Genomic DNA, 17,393 nt, shown 5'->3' with positions numbered 1-17,393 from the left:
ATAAACACGTCATAGTATAGTATGTCGAAAAAGATAATAAAAAGGTCATAGTATAGTATGGCGAAAAATAGTGATAAAAACATCATAGTGCAGTATGGCGAAAAATAGTGATAAAAACGTCATAGTATAGTATGATGAAAAGGTAATAAAAACATCATAGTGTAGTATGGCGAAAAATAGTGATAAAAACGTCATAGTATAGTATGATGTAAAGGTAATTAAAACATAGTATAGTATGACAAAAAGGTAATAAAACCATCATAGTATAGTATAGCGAAAAATAGTGATAAAAACATCATAGTATAGTATGGCGAAAAATAGTGATGAAAACGTCATAGTATAGTATGACGAAAAGGTAATAAAACCATCATAGTATAGTATAGCGAAAAATAGTGATAAAAACGTCATAGTATAGTATGACGAAAAGGCAATAAAAACATAGTGTAGTATGGCGAAAAATAGTGATGAAAACGTCATAGTATAGTATGGCGAAAAATAGTGATGAAAACGTCATAGTATAGTATGACGAAAAGGTAATAAAACCATCATAGTATAGTATGGCGAAAAATAGTGATGACAACATCATAGTATAGTATGGCGAAAAGGTAATAAAAACATCATAGTATAGTATGGCGAAAAATAGTGATAAAAACATCATAGTATAGTATGGCGAAAAATAGTGATAAAAACATCATAGTATAGTATGGCGAAAAATAGTGATGAAAACGTCATAGTATAGTATGACGAAAAGGTAATAAAACCATCATAGGATAGTATAGCGAAAAATAGTGATGACAACATCATAGTATAGTATGGCGAAAAGGTAATAAAAACATCATAGTATAGTATAGCGAAAAATAGTGATGAAAACATCATAGTATAGTATGGCGAAAAATAGTGATGAAAACGTCATAGTATAGTATGACGAAAAGGTAATAAAACCATCATAGTATAGTATAGCGAAAAATAGTGATGACAACATCATAGTATAGTATGGCGAAAAGGTAATAAAACCATCATAGTATAGTATGGCGAAAAATAGTGATGAAAACGTCATAGTATAGTATGACAAAAAGGTAATAAAAACATCATAGTATAGTATGGCGAAAAGGTAATAAAAACATCATAGTACAGTATGACAAAAAGGTAATAAAAACATCATAGTATAGTATGGCGAAAAGGTAATAAAAACATCATAGTATAGTATGGCGAAAAATACTGATAAAAACATCATAGTATAGTATGGCGAAAAATAGTGATGAAAACGTCATAGTATAGTATGACGAAAAGGTAATAAAACCATCATAGTATAGTATAGCGAAAAATAGTGATGACAACATCATAGTATAGTATGGCGAAAAGGTAATAAAAACATCATAGTATAGTATGGCGAAAAATAGTGATGAAAACGTCATAGTATAGTATGACGAAAAGGTAATAAAAACATCATAGTATAGTATAGCGAAAAATAGTGATGACAACGTCATAGTATAGTATGGCGAAAAGGTAATAAAAACATCATAGTATAGTATGGCGAAAAATAGTGATGAAAATGTCATAGTATAGTATGACGAAAAGGTAATAAAACCATCATAGTATAGTATAGCGAAAAATAGTGATTACAACATCATAGTATAGTATGGCGAAAAGGTAATAAAAACATCATAGTATAGTATAGCGAAAAATAGTGATGAAAACATCATAGTATAGTATGGCGAAAAATAGTGATAAAAACATCATAGTACAGTATGACAAAAAGGTAATAAAAACATCATAGTATAGTATGGCGAAAAGGTAATAAAAACATCATAGTATAGTATGGCGAAAAGGTAATAAAAACATCATAGTATAGCGAAAAATAGGGATGAAAACAGTATAGTATGGCGAAAAGGTAATAAAAACATAGTATAGTATGGCGAAAAATAGTGATAAAAACATCATAGTATAGTATGACGAAAAAGGTAATAAAACCATCATAGTATGGTATGGTGAAAAATAGTGATAAAAATGTCATAGTATAGTATGTCGAAAAAGGTAATAAAAATATCATAGTATAGTATGTCGAAAAAGATAATAAAAACGTCACAGAATTGTATGTCAAAAAATAGTGATAAGAATGCCATAGTATAGTATGTCAAAAAAGAAGTGATAAACACGTCATAGTATAGTATTCCGAAAAAAGTTATAACAGTATAGCATGTCGAAAAAAATGATAAACACGTCATGGTATAGCATGTCAAAAAAATTGAAAAATATGTCATAATATAGTATGTTGAAAAAGTGAGCAAAACGTCATAGTATGGTATGTCCAAAAAAGTGATAAACACATCACCGTATAGCATGTCAAAAAAAGTTTTAAACACCTCACAGTATATGTCGAAAAAAAGTGATAATAACAGTATAGCATGTAGCAAAAAAGTGATTAACACGTCATAGTATAGTATGTCGAAAAAATGCGATAAAAATGTCATAGTATTGTATGTCAAAAAAATGTGATAAAAAAGTCATAGTATAGTATGTCGAAAAAAGTGTTTAAAAACAGAGTATAGCATGTCGAAAAAAGTGATTAACACGTCATAGTTTAGTATGTCAAAAAAATGCGATAAAAAAGTCATAGTATAGTATGTCAAAAAAAGTGTTTAAAAAGAGTATAGCATGTCAAAAAAAAGTTTTAAACACATTATAGTATAGTATGTCAAAAAAAGTGTTTAAAAACATCAGAGTATAGCATGTCAAAAAAAAGTGATTAACACGTCATAGTATAGTATGTCGAAAAAAGTCTTTAAAAACAGAGTATAGCATGTCGGAAAAAAGTCAAACATGGCAGAGTATAGCAGGTCAAAAAAAAGTTTTAAACACGTCATAGTATAGTATGTTGAAAAAACTGAAAAAACGTCATAGTATAGTATATTAAAAAAATGTGATAAAAATGTCATAATATAGTATGTTGAAAAAAGTGATAAAAACGTCATAGTATGGTATGTCAACAGAAGTGATAAACACGTCATCGTATAGCATGTCAAAAAAAGTTTTAAACACGTCATAGTATAGTATGTTGAAAGAAGTGTTTAAAAACATAGTATAGTATGTCAAAAAAAGTGATAACAGTATAGCATGTCGCAAAAAAGTGATGAACACGTCATAGTATAGTATGTCGAAAGAAGTGATAAAAACCTCGTGTCGAAAAAATGTGATAAAAACGTCATGGTATAGTATGTCGAAAAAAGTGTTCAACACGTCATAGTATAGTCTGTCGAAAAAAGTTTTAAACATCATAGTATAGTATGTCGAAAAAATGTGATAAAAACGTCATAGTATAGCATGTCGAAAAAGTGATAAAAACCTCATATGTTGAAAAATTGTGATAAAAATGTCACAATATAGTATGTCGAAACAATTGATAAACATGTCATAGTATAGCATGTCGAAAACTGATAAACACGTTATAGAATAGCATGTCGAAAAAAGTAATAAACACGTCATAGTATAGAATGTCAAGAAATTGAATAAAATGTCATGGTATGGCATGTCGGAAAAAAGTGATAAAAAAGTCATAGTATAGTATGCCGAAAAAATGCGATAAAAATGTCATAGTTAAGTATGTCGAAAAAAGTGATAAAAACATCATAGTATAGCATGTCGAAAAAAGTGATAAAAACGTCATCGTATAGCATGTCAAAAAAAGTTTTAAACACATAGTATAGTATATCGAAAAAATGCGATAAAAGTCATACTATAGTATGTTGAAAGAATGTGATAAAAATGTCATAGTATTGTATGTCGAAAGAAAGTGATGAACACGTCATAGTATAGAATGTCAAAAAATGCGATAAAAAAGTTATACTATAGCATGTTGAAAGAAAGTCATAAAAACGTCAGTATAATATGTCGAAAGAATGATAAAAACGTTATAGGATGTCAAAAAAAGTGATAAACATGTCATAGTCTGTCGAAAAAAATTGATAAACACTTCATAGTATGCTATGTCGAAAAAATGCGATAAAAAAGTCATAGTATAGTATGTCGAAAAAAATGATAAAAACGTCATAGTATAGTATGTCGAAAAAAGTGATAAACACGTCATCGTATAGCATGTCAAAAAAAGTTTTAAACATGTCATAGTATAGTATGTCGAAAAAAGTGATAAAAACGTCATAGTATAGTATGTCGAAAAAAGTGTCGAAAACTTCATATGTCAAAAAAATGCGATAAAAACATCATGGTATAGTATGTCAAAAAAAAGTTTTAAACATGTCATAGTATAGTATGTTGAAAGTCTTTAAAAACATCACAGTATAGTATGCCGAAAAAAGTGATAAAAACATCATAGTACAGTATGTCGAAAAAAGTGTCGAAAACTTCATATGTCAAAAAAATGCGATAAAAACATCATGGTATAGTATGTCAAAAAAAAAGTTTTAAACACGTCATAGTATAGTATGTCGAAAAAAGTGATAAAAACGTCATAGTATAGTATGTCGAAAAAAGTGATAAAAACGTCATAGTGTAGTATGTCGAAAAAAGTGAAAAAAATGTCATAGTATAGTATGTCGAAAAAAGTGGTAAAAACATCAAAGTATAGTATGTTGAAAAATGCAATAAAAACGCCAAATGTTGAAAAAATACGACAAAAGCGTCGTAGTATAGTATGTCGAAAAAAGTGATAAACACATCATCGTATAGCATGTCAAAAAAAGTTTTAAACATGTCATAGTATAGTATGTTGAAAGTGTTTAAAAACATCACAGTATAGTATGCCGAAAAAAGTGATAAAAACATCATAGTACAGTATGTCGAAAAAAGTGATGAAAACCTCATATGTCAAAAAAATGCGATAAAAACATCATGGTATAATATGTCAAAAAAAAAGTTTTAAACACGTCATAGTATAGTATGTCGAAAAAAAGTGATAAAAACGTCATAGTATAGTATGTCGAAAAAAGTGATAAAAATGTCATAGTGTAGTATGTCGAAAAAAGTGATAAAAATGTCAAAGTATAGTATGTTGAAAAATGCAATAAAAACGCCAAATGTTGAAAAAATACGACAAAAACGTCATAGTATAGTATGTCGAAAAAAGTGATAAACACGTCATCGTATAGCATGTCAAAAAAAGTTTTAAACATGTCATAGTATAGTATGTTGAAAGTGTTTAAAAACATCACAGTATAGTATGCCGAAAAAAGTGATAAAAACATCATAGTATAATATGTCGAAAAAAGTGATGAAATCCTCATATGTCAAAAAAATGCGATAAACACGTCATAGTATAGTATGTCGAAAAAAGTGATAAAAACGTCAAAGTATAGTATGTCGAAAAATGCGATAAAAACGTCATGTCGAAAAAAATCAACAAAAACGTCATAGTATAGTATGTCGAAAAATGCAATAAAAACGTCAAAGTATAGTATGTCGAGAAATGCGATAAAAACGTCAAATGTTGAAAAAATACGACATAAACCCCATAGTATAGTATGTTGAAAAAATGCAATAAAAACGTCATAGTATAGTATGTCGAAAAAGTGAGAAACACGTCATAGTATAGTATGTCAAAAAAATTGAAAAAACGTCATAGTAGTATGTTGAATAAAAGTGATCAACACGTCATTGTATAGTATGTCGAAAAAAGTGATAAAAAACGTCACTGTATAGTATATCAGTTTCTTTTAAACATGTAATAGTATAGTATGTCGAAAAAAGTGTTTCAAAACATCATAGTATAGCATGGCAAAAAAGTTTTAACCACGTCATAGTATAGTATGTTGAAAAAAGTGTTTAAAAACAGCATAGTATAGTCTGCCTAAGAAGGTGATGAAAACGTCATGGTATAGTATCTCAAAAAAAAGTAATAAACACGTCATACTATAGTACGTCGAAAAAATTGAAAAAACGTCATAGTAGTATGTTGAATAAAAGTGATAAAAACGTCATTGTATAGTATGTCGAAAAAAGTGATAAAAACGTCATTGTATAGTATGTCAATTTTTTTTAAACATGTAATAGTATAGTATGTCGACAAAAGTGTTTCAAAACATCATAGTATAGCATGACAAAAAAGTTTTAAGCACGTCATAGTATAGTATGTTAAAAAAAGTGTTTAAAAACAGCATAGTATAGTCTGCCTAAAAAGGTGATGAAAACGTCATAGTATAGTATCTAAAAAAAAAGTAATAAACACGTCATTGTATACTATGGCGATAAAGGACATGAAAACGTTATAGTATAGTATGTCGAAAAAATTGAAAAAACGTCATAGTATAGTATGTTGAAAGGAGTGTTTAAAAACATAGTATAGTATGTTGAAAAAAATGATGATAACGTCATAGTATAGTATGTTGAAAAAATGCAATGAAAATGTCATATGTCGAAAAAATTGACAAAAACATCATAGTGTAGTATGTCGAAAAAAGTAAAAACGTCAAAGTATAGTATGTCGAAAAATGCGATAAAAACATCAAATGTTGAAAAAATACGACAAAAACCTCATAGTATAGTATGTTGAAAAAAGTGATAAACACGTCATCGCGTAGCATTTCAAAAAAAGTTTTAAACATGTTATAGTATAGTATGCTGAAAGAAGTGTTTAAAAACATCACAGTATAGTATGCTGAAAAAAGTGATAAAAACGTCATAGTATAGTATGTCAAAAAAAGTGTTAAACACGTCATAGTATAGCATGTCGAAAAAAAGTGATAAACACGTCATAGTATAGTATGTTGAAAGAAGTGTTTAAAAACATCATAGTATAGTATGTCGAAAACAGTGATAAAAACATCAAAGTATAGTATGTCGAAAAATGCGATAAAAACGTCAGATGTTGAAAAAAATACGACATAAACCTCATAGTATAATATGTCGAAAAAAGTGATAAAAACATCATAGTATTGTATGTCGAAAAATGTGATAAAAACATCATATGTCGAAAAAATCGACAAAAACGTCATAGTGTAGTATGTCGAAAAAGGTGATAAACATGGGGATAAAGGACATGAAAACGTTATAGGATAGTGATAAAAATGTCATAGGATGTTAACAAAGTGATAAACACGTCATAGTATAGTCTGTCGAAAAAAATCGATAAACACGTCATAGTATACTATGTCGAAAAAATGCGATAAAAACCTCATAGTATAGTATGTCGAAAAAAGTGATAAAAACATCATAGTATAGTATGTTGAAAAAAGTTAAAAAAACGTCATAGTATAGAATGTCGAAAAAAGTGATTAAAAACGTCATAGTATAGTATGTCGAAAAATGCGATAAAAATTTGAAATGTCAAAAAAATACAACAAAAACCTCATAGTATAGTATGTTGAAAAAAGTTATAAAAACGTCATAGTATAGTATGTTAAAAAAAGTGATAAAAATGTCATAGTATAGTATGTCGAAAAAAATGATTAAAAACATCATAGTATAGTATGTCGAAAAAAGTGATAAAAACATCATAGTATAGTATGTTGAAAAAAGTTAAAAAAAAACGTCATAGTATAGAATGTCGAAAAAAGTGATTAAAAACGTCATAGTATGTCGAAAAATGCGATAAAAATGTGAAATGTCAAAAAAATACAACAAAAACCTCATAGTATAGTATGTTGAAAAAAGTTATAAAAACGTCATAGTATAGTATGTTAAAAAAAGTGATAAAAATGTCATAGTATAGTATGTCGAAAAAAATGATTAAAAACGTCATAGTATAGTATGTCGAAAAATGCGATAAAAATGTGAAATGTCAAAAAAATACGACAAAAACGTCATAGTATGTTGAAAAAAGTTATAAAAACGTCATAGTATAGAATGTCGAAAAAAGTGATTAAAAACGTCATAGTATAGTATGTTGAAAAATGTGATAAAAACGTGAAATGTCAAAAAAATACAACAAAAACCTCATAGTATAGTATGTTGAAAAAAGTTATAAAAACGTCATAGTATAGTATGTTGAAAAAAGTTATAAAAACGTCATAGTATAGTATGTTAAAAAAAAGTTATAAAAACGTCATAGTATAGTATCTTGAAAAAAGTCATTAAAAACATCATAGTATAGTATGTTGAAAAAATGTGATAAAAACGTCATGTCGAAAAAATGTGACAAAACCGTCATAGACTAGCATGTCAAAAAAAAGTCTTAAACACGTCATAGTATAGTATGTCGAAAAAAGTGTTTCAAAACATAATAGTATAGCATGTTGAAAAAACGTGATAAACACGTCATAGTATAGCATGACAAAAAAGTTTTAAACAGGTCATAGTATCAGTCTCTGTAGCAGAATTTGATGGTCAATAGTTTCAAACGCTGCACTAAGATCTAATAAAACAAGTACAGAGACAAGTCCTTTGTCTGAAGCAATCAGAAGGTCATTTGTAATTTTAACTAGAGCTGTCTCAGTGCTATGATGCACTCTAAATCCTGACTGAAATTCCTCAAATAAATTATTATCATGGAGAAAATCACACAGCTGGTCTGCGACTACTTTCTCAAGGATCTTTGACATAAAGGGAAGATTAGATATTGGTCTATAGTTGGCTAACACCTCTGGATCCAGGGTGGGCTTTTTTAGTAGAGGTTTAATTACAGCTACCTTAAAAGACTGTGGTACATAGCCTGTTAATAAGGATATATTGATCATATTTAATATATGAGTGTTAACTAAAGGAAAGACCTCCTTAAGTAGCCTAGTTGGGATGGGGTCTAAGAGACACGTTGATGATTTAGATGAAGAAATCACTGCGGTCAATTCTTGAAGAGAAATTGGGGAGAAGCAATCTAAATATATATTAGGTCTTACAGCTGTGTTTGAGGTTAGATAGGTACTATCTGAGGACAGGAGGTCATGAATTTTGCCTCTAATAGTTAGAATTTTGTCATTAAAAAAGCTCATTAAATCATCATTTTTAAGGTTCCTTAATGACAGAGAATCTGAGGAGTTGGTTTAGTTAACTTTAATCTTTCTCATACAACATAAAGTGATGTCACTTTTCTCTACATGAAGAACTTATTGCATCGACAGTGACTCTTCTGTTGAATGCGGATCTGCAGAGTCGGCAGTTTTTTAATCCTTTAAGGTTCTCGTCAGTTCTCTGATGTTTGTTGGTTAGCAGAGCCACCGCACTGCTGCGTTCAGCCTCATAGGAAGTCCTGTTTCTACGTCACCAGAGTCACAAATGTTCCTGAAGCCACGCCCACGTGTCAGCATCACAGCGGCCATTTTAAACAGTCTGAGGAGGAAACGGAGTGAAGACACAGGAACAGGACCAAACAGCTGCTTTAATGATGCAGGAATTAATTTAAACCTTTTTGTTTTCATACCAAATATATAAAAATATGCCTCTGACTTCTCTCAGGACTTTTTTTTAACAATATTTCTGTTGTTATCAAATGTGTTGACAAAACGAATCTGATGGTGGTGAAAAGGAAAAGAGTTACATGTGGTGTCCATCAGGGCTGCATTCAGGGTCCTTTGCTGTTCTGGGTATACATCAAGGTTTTGTAAATGTTAGTAAAATGACATCTTCACTGTCTGACTTCCTGTTTGGCCCTGAGAATCTGACTAATTACAAAACAAGAACCTCCTAAAATCTCCTTTACTAGCCCTTAAATTAACCCTGAAAAAATAATACAATAATTACAACTAATTTAAGGGCTTCATGACTTTTCCAAAGGATTTAAGTTAAAAAGTTTCAGCTGATTTTAATTTAATTATTCCTCAGTCAGATATTTAACAGGTTCACAGGATCAAATCAGACTTTTAAAATGTTTTTTTTTTTTTGATTTGCATGTGAACATTACAGATAAACTTGAACTGATTTATGATGATACATAATATACTGCTCCGTATAAATGGTCCAAGTAAAATTAAAAAAAAAAAAAAAACCCAAACCTTACCCGTATGCATCAAACGGCATCATTAAAAACCTCGTCCTCTGACTGATCTGTTAAACCTGGTAAATATTGTACATGTGACATCAGTTTGGATTCATCGTATAGTCACATTTATTTATTAACCGTACAAACTCTCAGTTTGCCTGTAGGATGCCATGGAGACCATTAGTCTGTCACTTCCTGTGGAACATCAACAACAGATTCTGTGACAGTGAAGTCTTGAAAAACTCTCTGAAACTACGACGTCACTGACCCAGATCTGTCCACTTAGGTTCAACTTTGGCATTTCATAATAAAATCCTTTCAGTAGTTCAAAATGGCCGCCGTGTAAAGTGGGTCATGTGACCTGTGCAGAGAGCATCACCTCCTCTGATTGGTCAGTCTGCTGTGGAGAGGCCGGACTTTGGACAGGACTTTGTGGGGCGGGTCCGTCATGGTCGTCACACACTTTGTGTTGGCAGGGAAAGGTGTTACCGGGACGACAGTGGATGGGGTGTTGGTTGGGGCAGCGGTGGAGGAGGCGTTGGGCAGGGCATTGGATGAGGTGGTGGTGGGTGGAGCACTTGGTGGGATATCAGAGGATGAGCCGTTAGTTGGGGCGATGTTGGATGGGGCGTTGGATAAGGTGATATTGGATGGGGCGTTGGTTGAGGCGGTGTTGGGTGGTGTTCCTGTCGTTGGTGTTGTGGTGGTGGTTGTTGTCGTTGTGCTAACTGCAGACTGGTTGTTGGTCACAGCGGCAGCAGGTTTGGTCAGAGTGGTCTGAATCTCCGCCCTCCTGGCTAAAGCTGTCCTCAACCTCTCCCTCATCTGTTCGATCTCCTCCTGCAGCTCCTGCAGCTCGCCAGGCCGGGGGGGGACCACGGCTACAGGGGGTGGGGCTGCGGCTGGGGATGGGGCCGCGGCTGCAGGAGTGGGGGCTACAGCGGCAGGTGGAGGTGCAGAGGTTTTGGGTTTGGCGAAGGAGGAAGCAGAAGAGGACGATGATGAGGGCAGGGAGAGCAACAGACTGGCCAGTGACACCGCTGGTCCTCCGTTCTCACACAGTTTGCTGTTTGGCCCCGCCTTCGGCTTGGCTGGTCCCTCCCCCTCAGGCTTGGCCCAGCCTCCTTTGGCTTCAGAAGTGGCGATGCGGGCAAGCAGGCGGCGGGTGTTGAGGGTCTCCAGGTTGAAGTGGACTCGTTTGAAGTCTCGTGCATCTTTAGGAATGGCGGCCGTGGCAGCGGTGGCAGCTTCCTTAATGGCCTCGTTGTTCCACTTGGCGGAGGCTCCGGGGCGTGGCGGGGCGGGGGGGCCGGTGGTGGGCTGAGGCTTCTGCAGATTACAGCTGAACGGAAACAGAGAAAGATGATGTTTAACAGAACCATGTGATCCAGTCAGAAGCTCTGGAACATGTGGACGATGACATCATCACCTGTTTAGACTCTAATCTGACATCTGAACACACTGAGGTTCTAATTTACATGTTTACATTAAAACGATTCTCCTCGGGGCGTTGGTGGTTTAGTGGTAGAGCAGGCACCCCATGTAGAAGGCTGTTGCAGTAGCGGCCCGGGTTTGACTCCAGCCTGTGGCCCTTTGCTGCATGTCTCTCCCTCTCTCTCTCCCCCTTTCACACTTCACTATCCTATCAATTAAAGGCAAAAAATGCCCATAAAAATATCTTTAACAAAAAAAAAAAGATTCTCCTGTGACATCACTGATGACATCACCCCAGTGTTAATTTTGTCAACTAAAACTTAAACGAAACCTTTTCGTTGACGACCCTTTATTCTGTGACTAATTTGTGATGAGAACGTAAATTTAATAAGTACTGACAACAAAAACTAAAAGGAAATTATGAAGTGAAAAGTAAAAACATGACGAAAAAGCTGACGCTGGCCGGCCGGACAGTCTGGACTACAACCATCCTCAATGCCTTGATTGTTTTCCTTTTCAACCAATTAATTCAATTAATTATCTTAACTCAAATTCAAACTCTCAGTCTGTCTTTCTGATTGGATGACCGCCTTCCGCGCGGTGGCGGTGCACGTCCAGTTTTGCCACACAGAAGCCTTGGCTCCACAGCGGGAAGCCAGGAACAACAACGCTTGTAAAACTCTGTAAAAGTACACAAAAGCATACATTTTCATTTCCATATTTATTTGAAAACGAAACCATTCATACGGTCAATAAAAAAACATTTTGTTAATAATAAAAAATGAATGTAATCTCAACAGTGACCGCGCCAGCTGGCGGGACTGCGGCTGAACCGCACCCAATGTTCATTCATTCATTTAATCACGTGTTCAATGTGTGTGTGTGTGTGTGTGTGTGTTAATACGTCAGAGAGGAGGAGTATCAATTAAAAAAAAAGTTTCCACTAATTATTTCGGTGTTTATTTCTTTTATTCTTAAGTTTTTTTTATTAAAATGCGTAATATAGCCAACAATATTATAGACCAAAAGTTAATCTAATTTATTATTGTAGAATGTATTTAGCAAATCACCACTTTCAACTGGAGACACGGCGCAGCAAGGCATTATAAAAAGCCAACAAATAGTGTTAATTAATTGACATGAGACATTGGAGAGGTTGTCAGTCCTATTCTATAGCCTGTAATACTTTTTTTATTTTATCATAACTTCTCCAAAATTACTCAAAAATTTTTGTGTGCTTCTGAGCACACGGGCAGCATAAACAATGAAGTTACATATTATGGTCTGGCAGACGGTGCAGCGCTTGGAGGGGCGCTGTAATCCTGGCGGTCCTAGTGTTAACAAACACTGAATTAAAATGGGCATAACAGTTAAGCTGTTATGATCTTCTTTTGATGTCTTAAGAGGACTGGAGCTTTATTCTTGCAGGTTGTGAGTCATACAATCTTAGTTTAAATGACTGAACACACAGTTAAAGGTATGCTTACAATGGAGTTTTTACTACCATGACAAACATCCTTTTGCAAAATCTATTACAGTATAACAAAACTGTCAAATTACGTCAAAAGACTAAAATGAGACTAAAACTAAAACTGATTTCCACTGACTAAATTTTAACTAAAACAAAACAAAACCAAAAGTCTAAAATGTGACTTTAACGAAATCCAGTCTTTGGTGAGTGGCTAAGACTAAAATGAAATTAAAAATTCTTGTCATAATTAACACTGCATCACCCACAAGACAAACCTTTTCTCTTTCTCGGCTCGCTGTTTCTTCACATCTTCGTACGTCATGTTCAGAGCTCGATGGATTTTCTGTCGGACACACAAACACATCAGATTTCAATTCTGTCAGTGGGAACACAAGAGACCGATAAATGAGCTGTTGGTTCTGACGTCTGGTTCCTCTGATCTGTGATCTCTGAGGCCTCGGACTGTAAACACCTCAACGCTTCCTCTGCACCCCCTTAGAACTCTGTAGAACTTTTAAAACCCCCTTAACACTTTCTCTTAACCTCCTGACAGCCCACCAGAACTCCTTAAAGTTCTCTGAACTTCTTCTGCACCTCCTTAGCACCCGTCAGAACCTCCTTGAGTTCCTCTGTAGAACTGACACTGACCTTAAAACTGGCATTTGATGGTTCTGTTGATCTGAACACACACACACACACACTCTGAGTCTCACCTGTGACGTGTGCAGCCAGTACTTGAGGTTCTGTCGGCGGCGGATGTGCGGCAGGATGAGTTGGTAGAAACCGTGTTCACCTGCCAGAGTCAGCAAAGCTCCGCCCACTCCAATGCACAACAACACGAAGAGTCCTGAAAAGTGACTGATTCCCATCTGAAGAGTCTGACACAGAGGAAGAGGAGGAGGAAGAGGAAGACACCGGCTAACATTAGCTAATCATCAGTAAACACAGAGTCCAACGTTCTACGTGGACACACTGAGATGTTGATCTGATGATGGCGACAGATGAAACGTCAGAAGATACAAACTTAATACACAGACAGATGGATGGACAGTATCTTACATGTCAAAATAATGAGAAGATGATGAAGACATGGGCCTCTAGTTTCCCGGCACGGCGCAGGGTGGCGAACCCCGCGCAGAGCTAGTTTCAAGCAGCGCAATCCGAGGCGCGCTCAGTTTGGTAGTTCAGTCAGACAACTGTGGATTGAATTTAACATTTATATTGAGCATAAATATTGCATACTGAAGCAGAGCATGAATAGTTTTAGCATGGCTGAAGCAAGTTTGGCGTCAGGCTCTATCTCAATTTATTCATTCCCTGAAAATGATCTGTATGACAGACATTACAGGGAATGAATAGCAGACCCCCAGCTGGGGATCCTAGAAATAGAGCCCACAGGTGGATGCTGGGGAGGTGGTGGGATTTGAGAAGCTTCATAAGCAGCACACAGCAGCAGCAGCAGCAGCGAGAACAACAGAACCCAGCAGGATCAGCAGCAGAGACAGCAGTGGCGGCGGCAGCAGCAACGAGAGCAACAGAACACAGTAGGATCAGCAGCAGTAGAGCAGCATGTGCATGCAGCAGCAGAGTAGCAAGGAATGATCAGATAAGCACAGGAGGTTTAAATAACCCGCCCTATCAGCTGAGGAGAGCATGAAGCGCATCAGCTGATCAGGATTGCGCACTTGAGTTGTCTGCCTGAACTAGATCCGCAGGCTTTGCATCATTTTGGCAGACCGAGGTGCGCTGAGATGGGTGTGGCAGCGCAGCAGGGGGAGGTGTCGACAGATCCAGCTTGGCGCAGTGACAGTTTCGTGCCAAAAGGTTTCGCTGAAGGTGCGCTAAAAGCTCGCCAGCTGAAAGAGATCTACTGTCAGTACAGGCGCAGCGCAGCCGGTGTAGTGGAAGTTTGGCTGACTGGCAGACAGTGCGCACACATCACCAAAACCTCACAGGCAGGTTTCCAGAATATCAGGCACATTAACGATGCAATAAATACCCAAAAGACCACTATTCAATGCAACTATCTGCAATCAGCACATAAATGTATCTCTATATCGACTGTCCTGTCACATGTGATGTCAGATCAAAGGGGATTGGCACCGTTTGGCACGTTTGGCACGCGTAATGGAAACCCAACCTGATTTGATTAACACAGCTGCAAACTAATGAGTTCACATCCCTCTCAGCCAACCACAAACAGCCACAGCATCAGATAGGGAGTATATATTCAGCATCTGTCATCTTAGAAAAGTCAAAAGAAAAGAAACAGAGTGAGACTGTAAGAGAGAAAGAGAGAGCACGCGCACACGAGAGAAACGCAACATTGATTTACAATTGTGGTGACCTCCTCCCAGGCTACCTTTGCATCATCAGCCCGTGGAGGTCTGCTCGCAGTTCCGTATATTCGGACACTGTGAGCTTGGACCTCCCGGACCAAAACTTCAGTTTCCTCCTGGGAGAAGTTTGGCCGTCTGACACTGCTGCTCTCTTCTGCCATGGTGAATTGAGTAAACTGTCATTACGCCTTTGCGCGGCACATTTAAGGGCGAGGAGAGGGGCTCATTTGATTGGTGTGATGTGTGTAAAACCCACTCCACGCCTTCTCTTCTCCCTCTTTCCGACTTGCACAGGTAGGAGGGACGGAGGTGGGACAGACGAGTAGGTGCGCCAGCGCGCACGGTGTGCCAAACTTGCAAAATCCACCTGGCCACACCCGCCTCTCCCGGTCTGCGAAACTAGAGGCCATGATGTCCTCAGAGTAAATAGTGGACAGGACATTATCATTCATCACCACCTCCACCTTCTTCACACAGATAAACAATAATAATAAATAATCAAAATAAGATTTAATGTCTGTTGTGACCTGATGATCAAAAGAAAATTCCCACAATGCACCTGGAGTCTCAGTGCAGTCACATTAGTGTTGTTCTCTCATTAAACGTGTTCTGAAGAGACGGAGACACTGTCCTCAGATTGTCTCCAGAGGGCAGCAGCTCCACACCTGAACTATATATACACATCATATAATAGACACACTACACATACGGTATATACACATATCATATAATCAATCAATCAATCAATCAATCAGTTTTATTTATAAAGCCCAATATCACAAATCACAATTTGCCTCACAGGGCTTTACAGCATACGACATCCCTCTGTCCTTATGACCCTCACAGCTGATCAGGAAAAACTCCCCTAAAAAAACCCTTTAACAGGGAAAAAAAACGGTAGAAACCTCAGGAAGAGCAACTGAGGAGGGATCCCTCTTCCAGGACGGACAGACGTGCAATAGATGTCGTACAGAACAGATCAGCATAATAAATTAACAGTAATCCGTACACACACTGTCTTTATATAAACTCACAGCTACACATACTGTATATATACACATCATATAATACACACTCTTGCAGTACAGTACACACACACACACATGTATATATATATATATATATATATATATATATATATATATATACATACATAAATCAAATCAGTGTTTCTAACCAGCAGGGACACAGTATAGTGAATGAATGAACAAATCAGTGAGTGAATGAATGAATGAATGAATGAATGAAACTTGTAGTGCTCTGAGGTGAATCATCTTTACCACCAGCGATTATCATGAATATGACTCGTCACATCAGCAGTAGCTCATGACATGGTCAGAGTCAAATCAATAAACAACGTCAGGAGCCTGTTGAGCAGCTGACAGTTGGAGCATGGAGGCTGATCTGATCTGATGAGACCTTCATGGAGGTTTATTTACATGTTTTGTTATACAGATCATGACTGTTGTTTATCAGTAAATAAAACAGGAAATGACTGGACAACAGAACCTGTGCTGTTTCCTGTGACACTCACCTCTGTGACGGCGAACACTCTGTTCCCACATGGAACCACTTTGTACCACTTGTCGTGCAGCAGGTCCATGTAGCCCTCAGATTTATACCTGCTGATGAACTCTGAGATGTTGGAGGTCAGAGGGGAGTTCTGAGGTAGGCCGATCCCGTACCCTAAACAACAAACAACAAACAACACATACTTAAGCAATATCTCACGAGAGGGAGTGACATTGGACTGTATATCGTCACGGTTGTAATTCAGTCGTAGGCACGAGGACTGAATTACAGCTGTGACGATATACAGTCCAATGTCACGACCTCCAGTGTGATATTGCTTTTATACAACATACATATACATACATACAACAGCTTAAACAGCAATGCTGAGTAAGGAACTGTTAACAAAAGGTGATGAAATAAATTATTTAAGTATGTTATGTAGCTCCGCAAAAAAAAAAAAAAAAAACACTTCCTGGCAAACCTTTGGCAAACCTGGATGTTGGCACGGCCGGATTCAGCTTCCTCTCTCCCTCATCCTCATCAGATGATCATTGATAATTCCTGACCGTGTTCGCTTAGTTTTTGCTCCTCTCCAGTTTGTCGAGGTCGGCTGATGTTACACAAACACACCTGGAGGTCTTCACAGAAGAGTCCTGGCTTTCCTTTTCCTCGTCCTCTCCTGACGACCACTCATAATTTAATTCAAATGTAATTTTGGGGAAAATATCCATCTTCTTGGTGTAACACTAGTGTCAGTTTGCGTCAGTGTAGC

At 36.2% G+C, this 17,393-nt stretch overlaps 1 protein-coding gene across 1 annotated transcript in view; it reads right to left on the bottom strand.

The window, feature by feature from the left end:
* Positions 1-9,434: 9,434 nt before the first annotated feature.
* Positions 9,435-17,393, bottom strand: part of grin3bb (glutamate receptor, ionotropic, N-methyl-D-aspartate 3Bb) — a 102,060-nt gene continuing 94,101 nt past the window's right edge. Inside the window, exons 6-9 of the mRNA XM_078168401.1 lie at positions 16,641-16,792; positions 13,481-13,645; positions 13,043-13,110; positions 9,435-11,204 (exon numbers count right to left, since the gene is read on the bottom strand). Coding sequence (XP_078024527.1) covers positions 10,238-11,204; positions 13,043-13,110; positions 13,481-13,645; positions 16,641-16,792 — 1,352 coding nt within the window. The 3' untranslated portion in view covers positions 9,435-10,237. The remainder of the gene's footprint in view (positions 11,205-13,042; positions 13,111-13,480; positions 13,646-16,640; positions 16,793-17,393) is intronic.

Source organism: Epinephelus lanceolatus, chromosome 6 (genome assembly GCF_041903045.1).
Source record: "Epinephelus lanceolatus isolate andai-2023 chromosome 6, ASM4190304v1, whole genome shotgun sequence".
NCBI lineage: Eukaryota > Metazoa > Chordata > Actinopteri > Perciformes > Serranidae > Epinephelus > Epinephelus lanceolatus.
The sequence above is the reverse complement of the archived record's forward strand: the minus strand, read 5'-3'. Positions and strand labels throughout refer to the sequence as shown.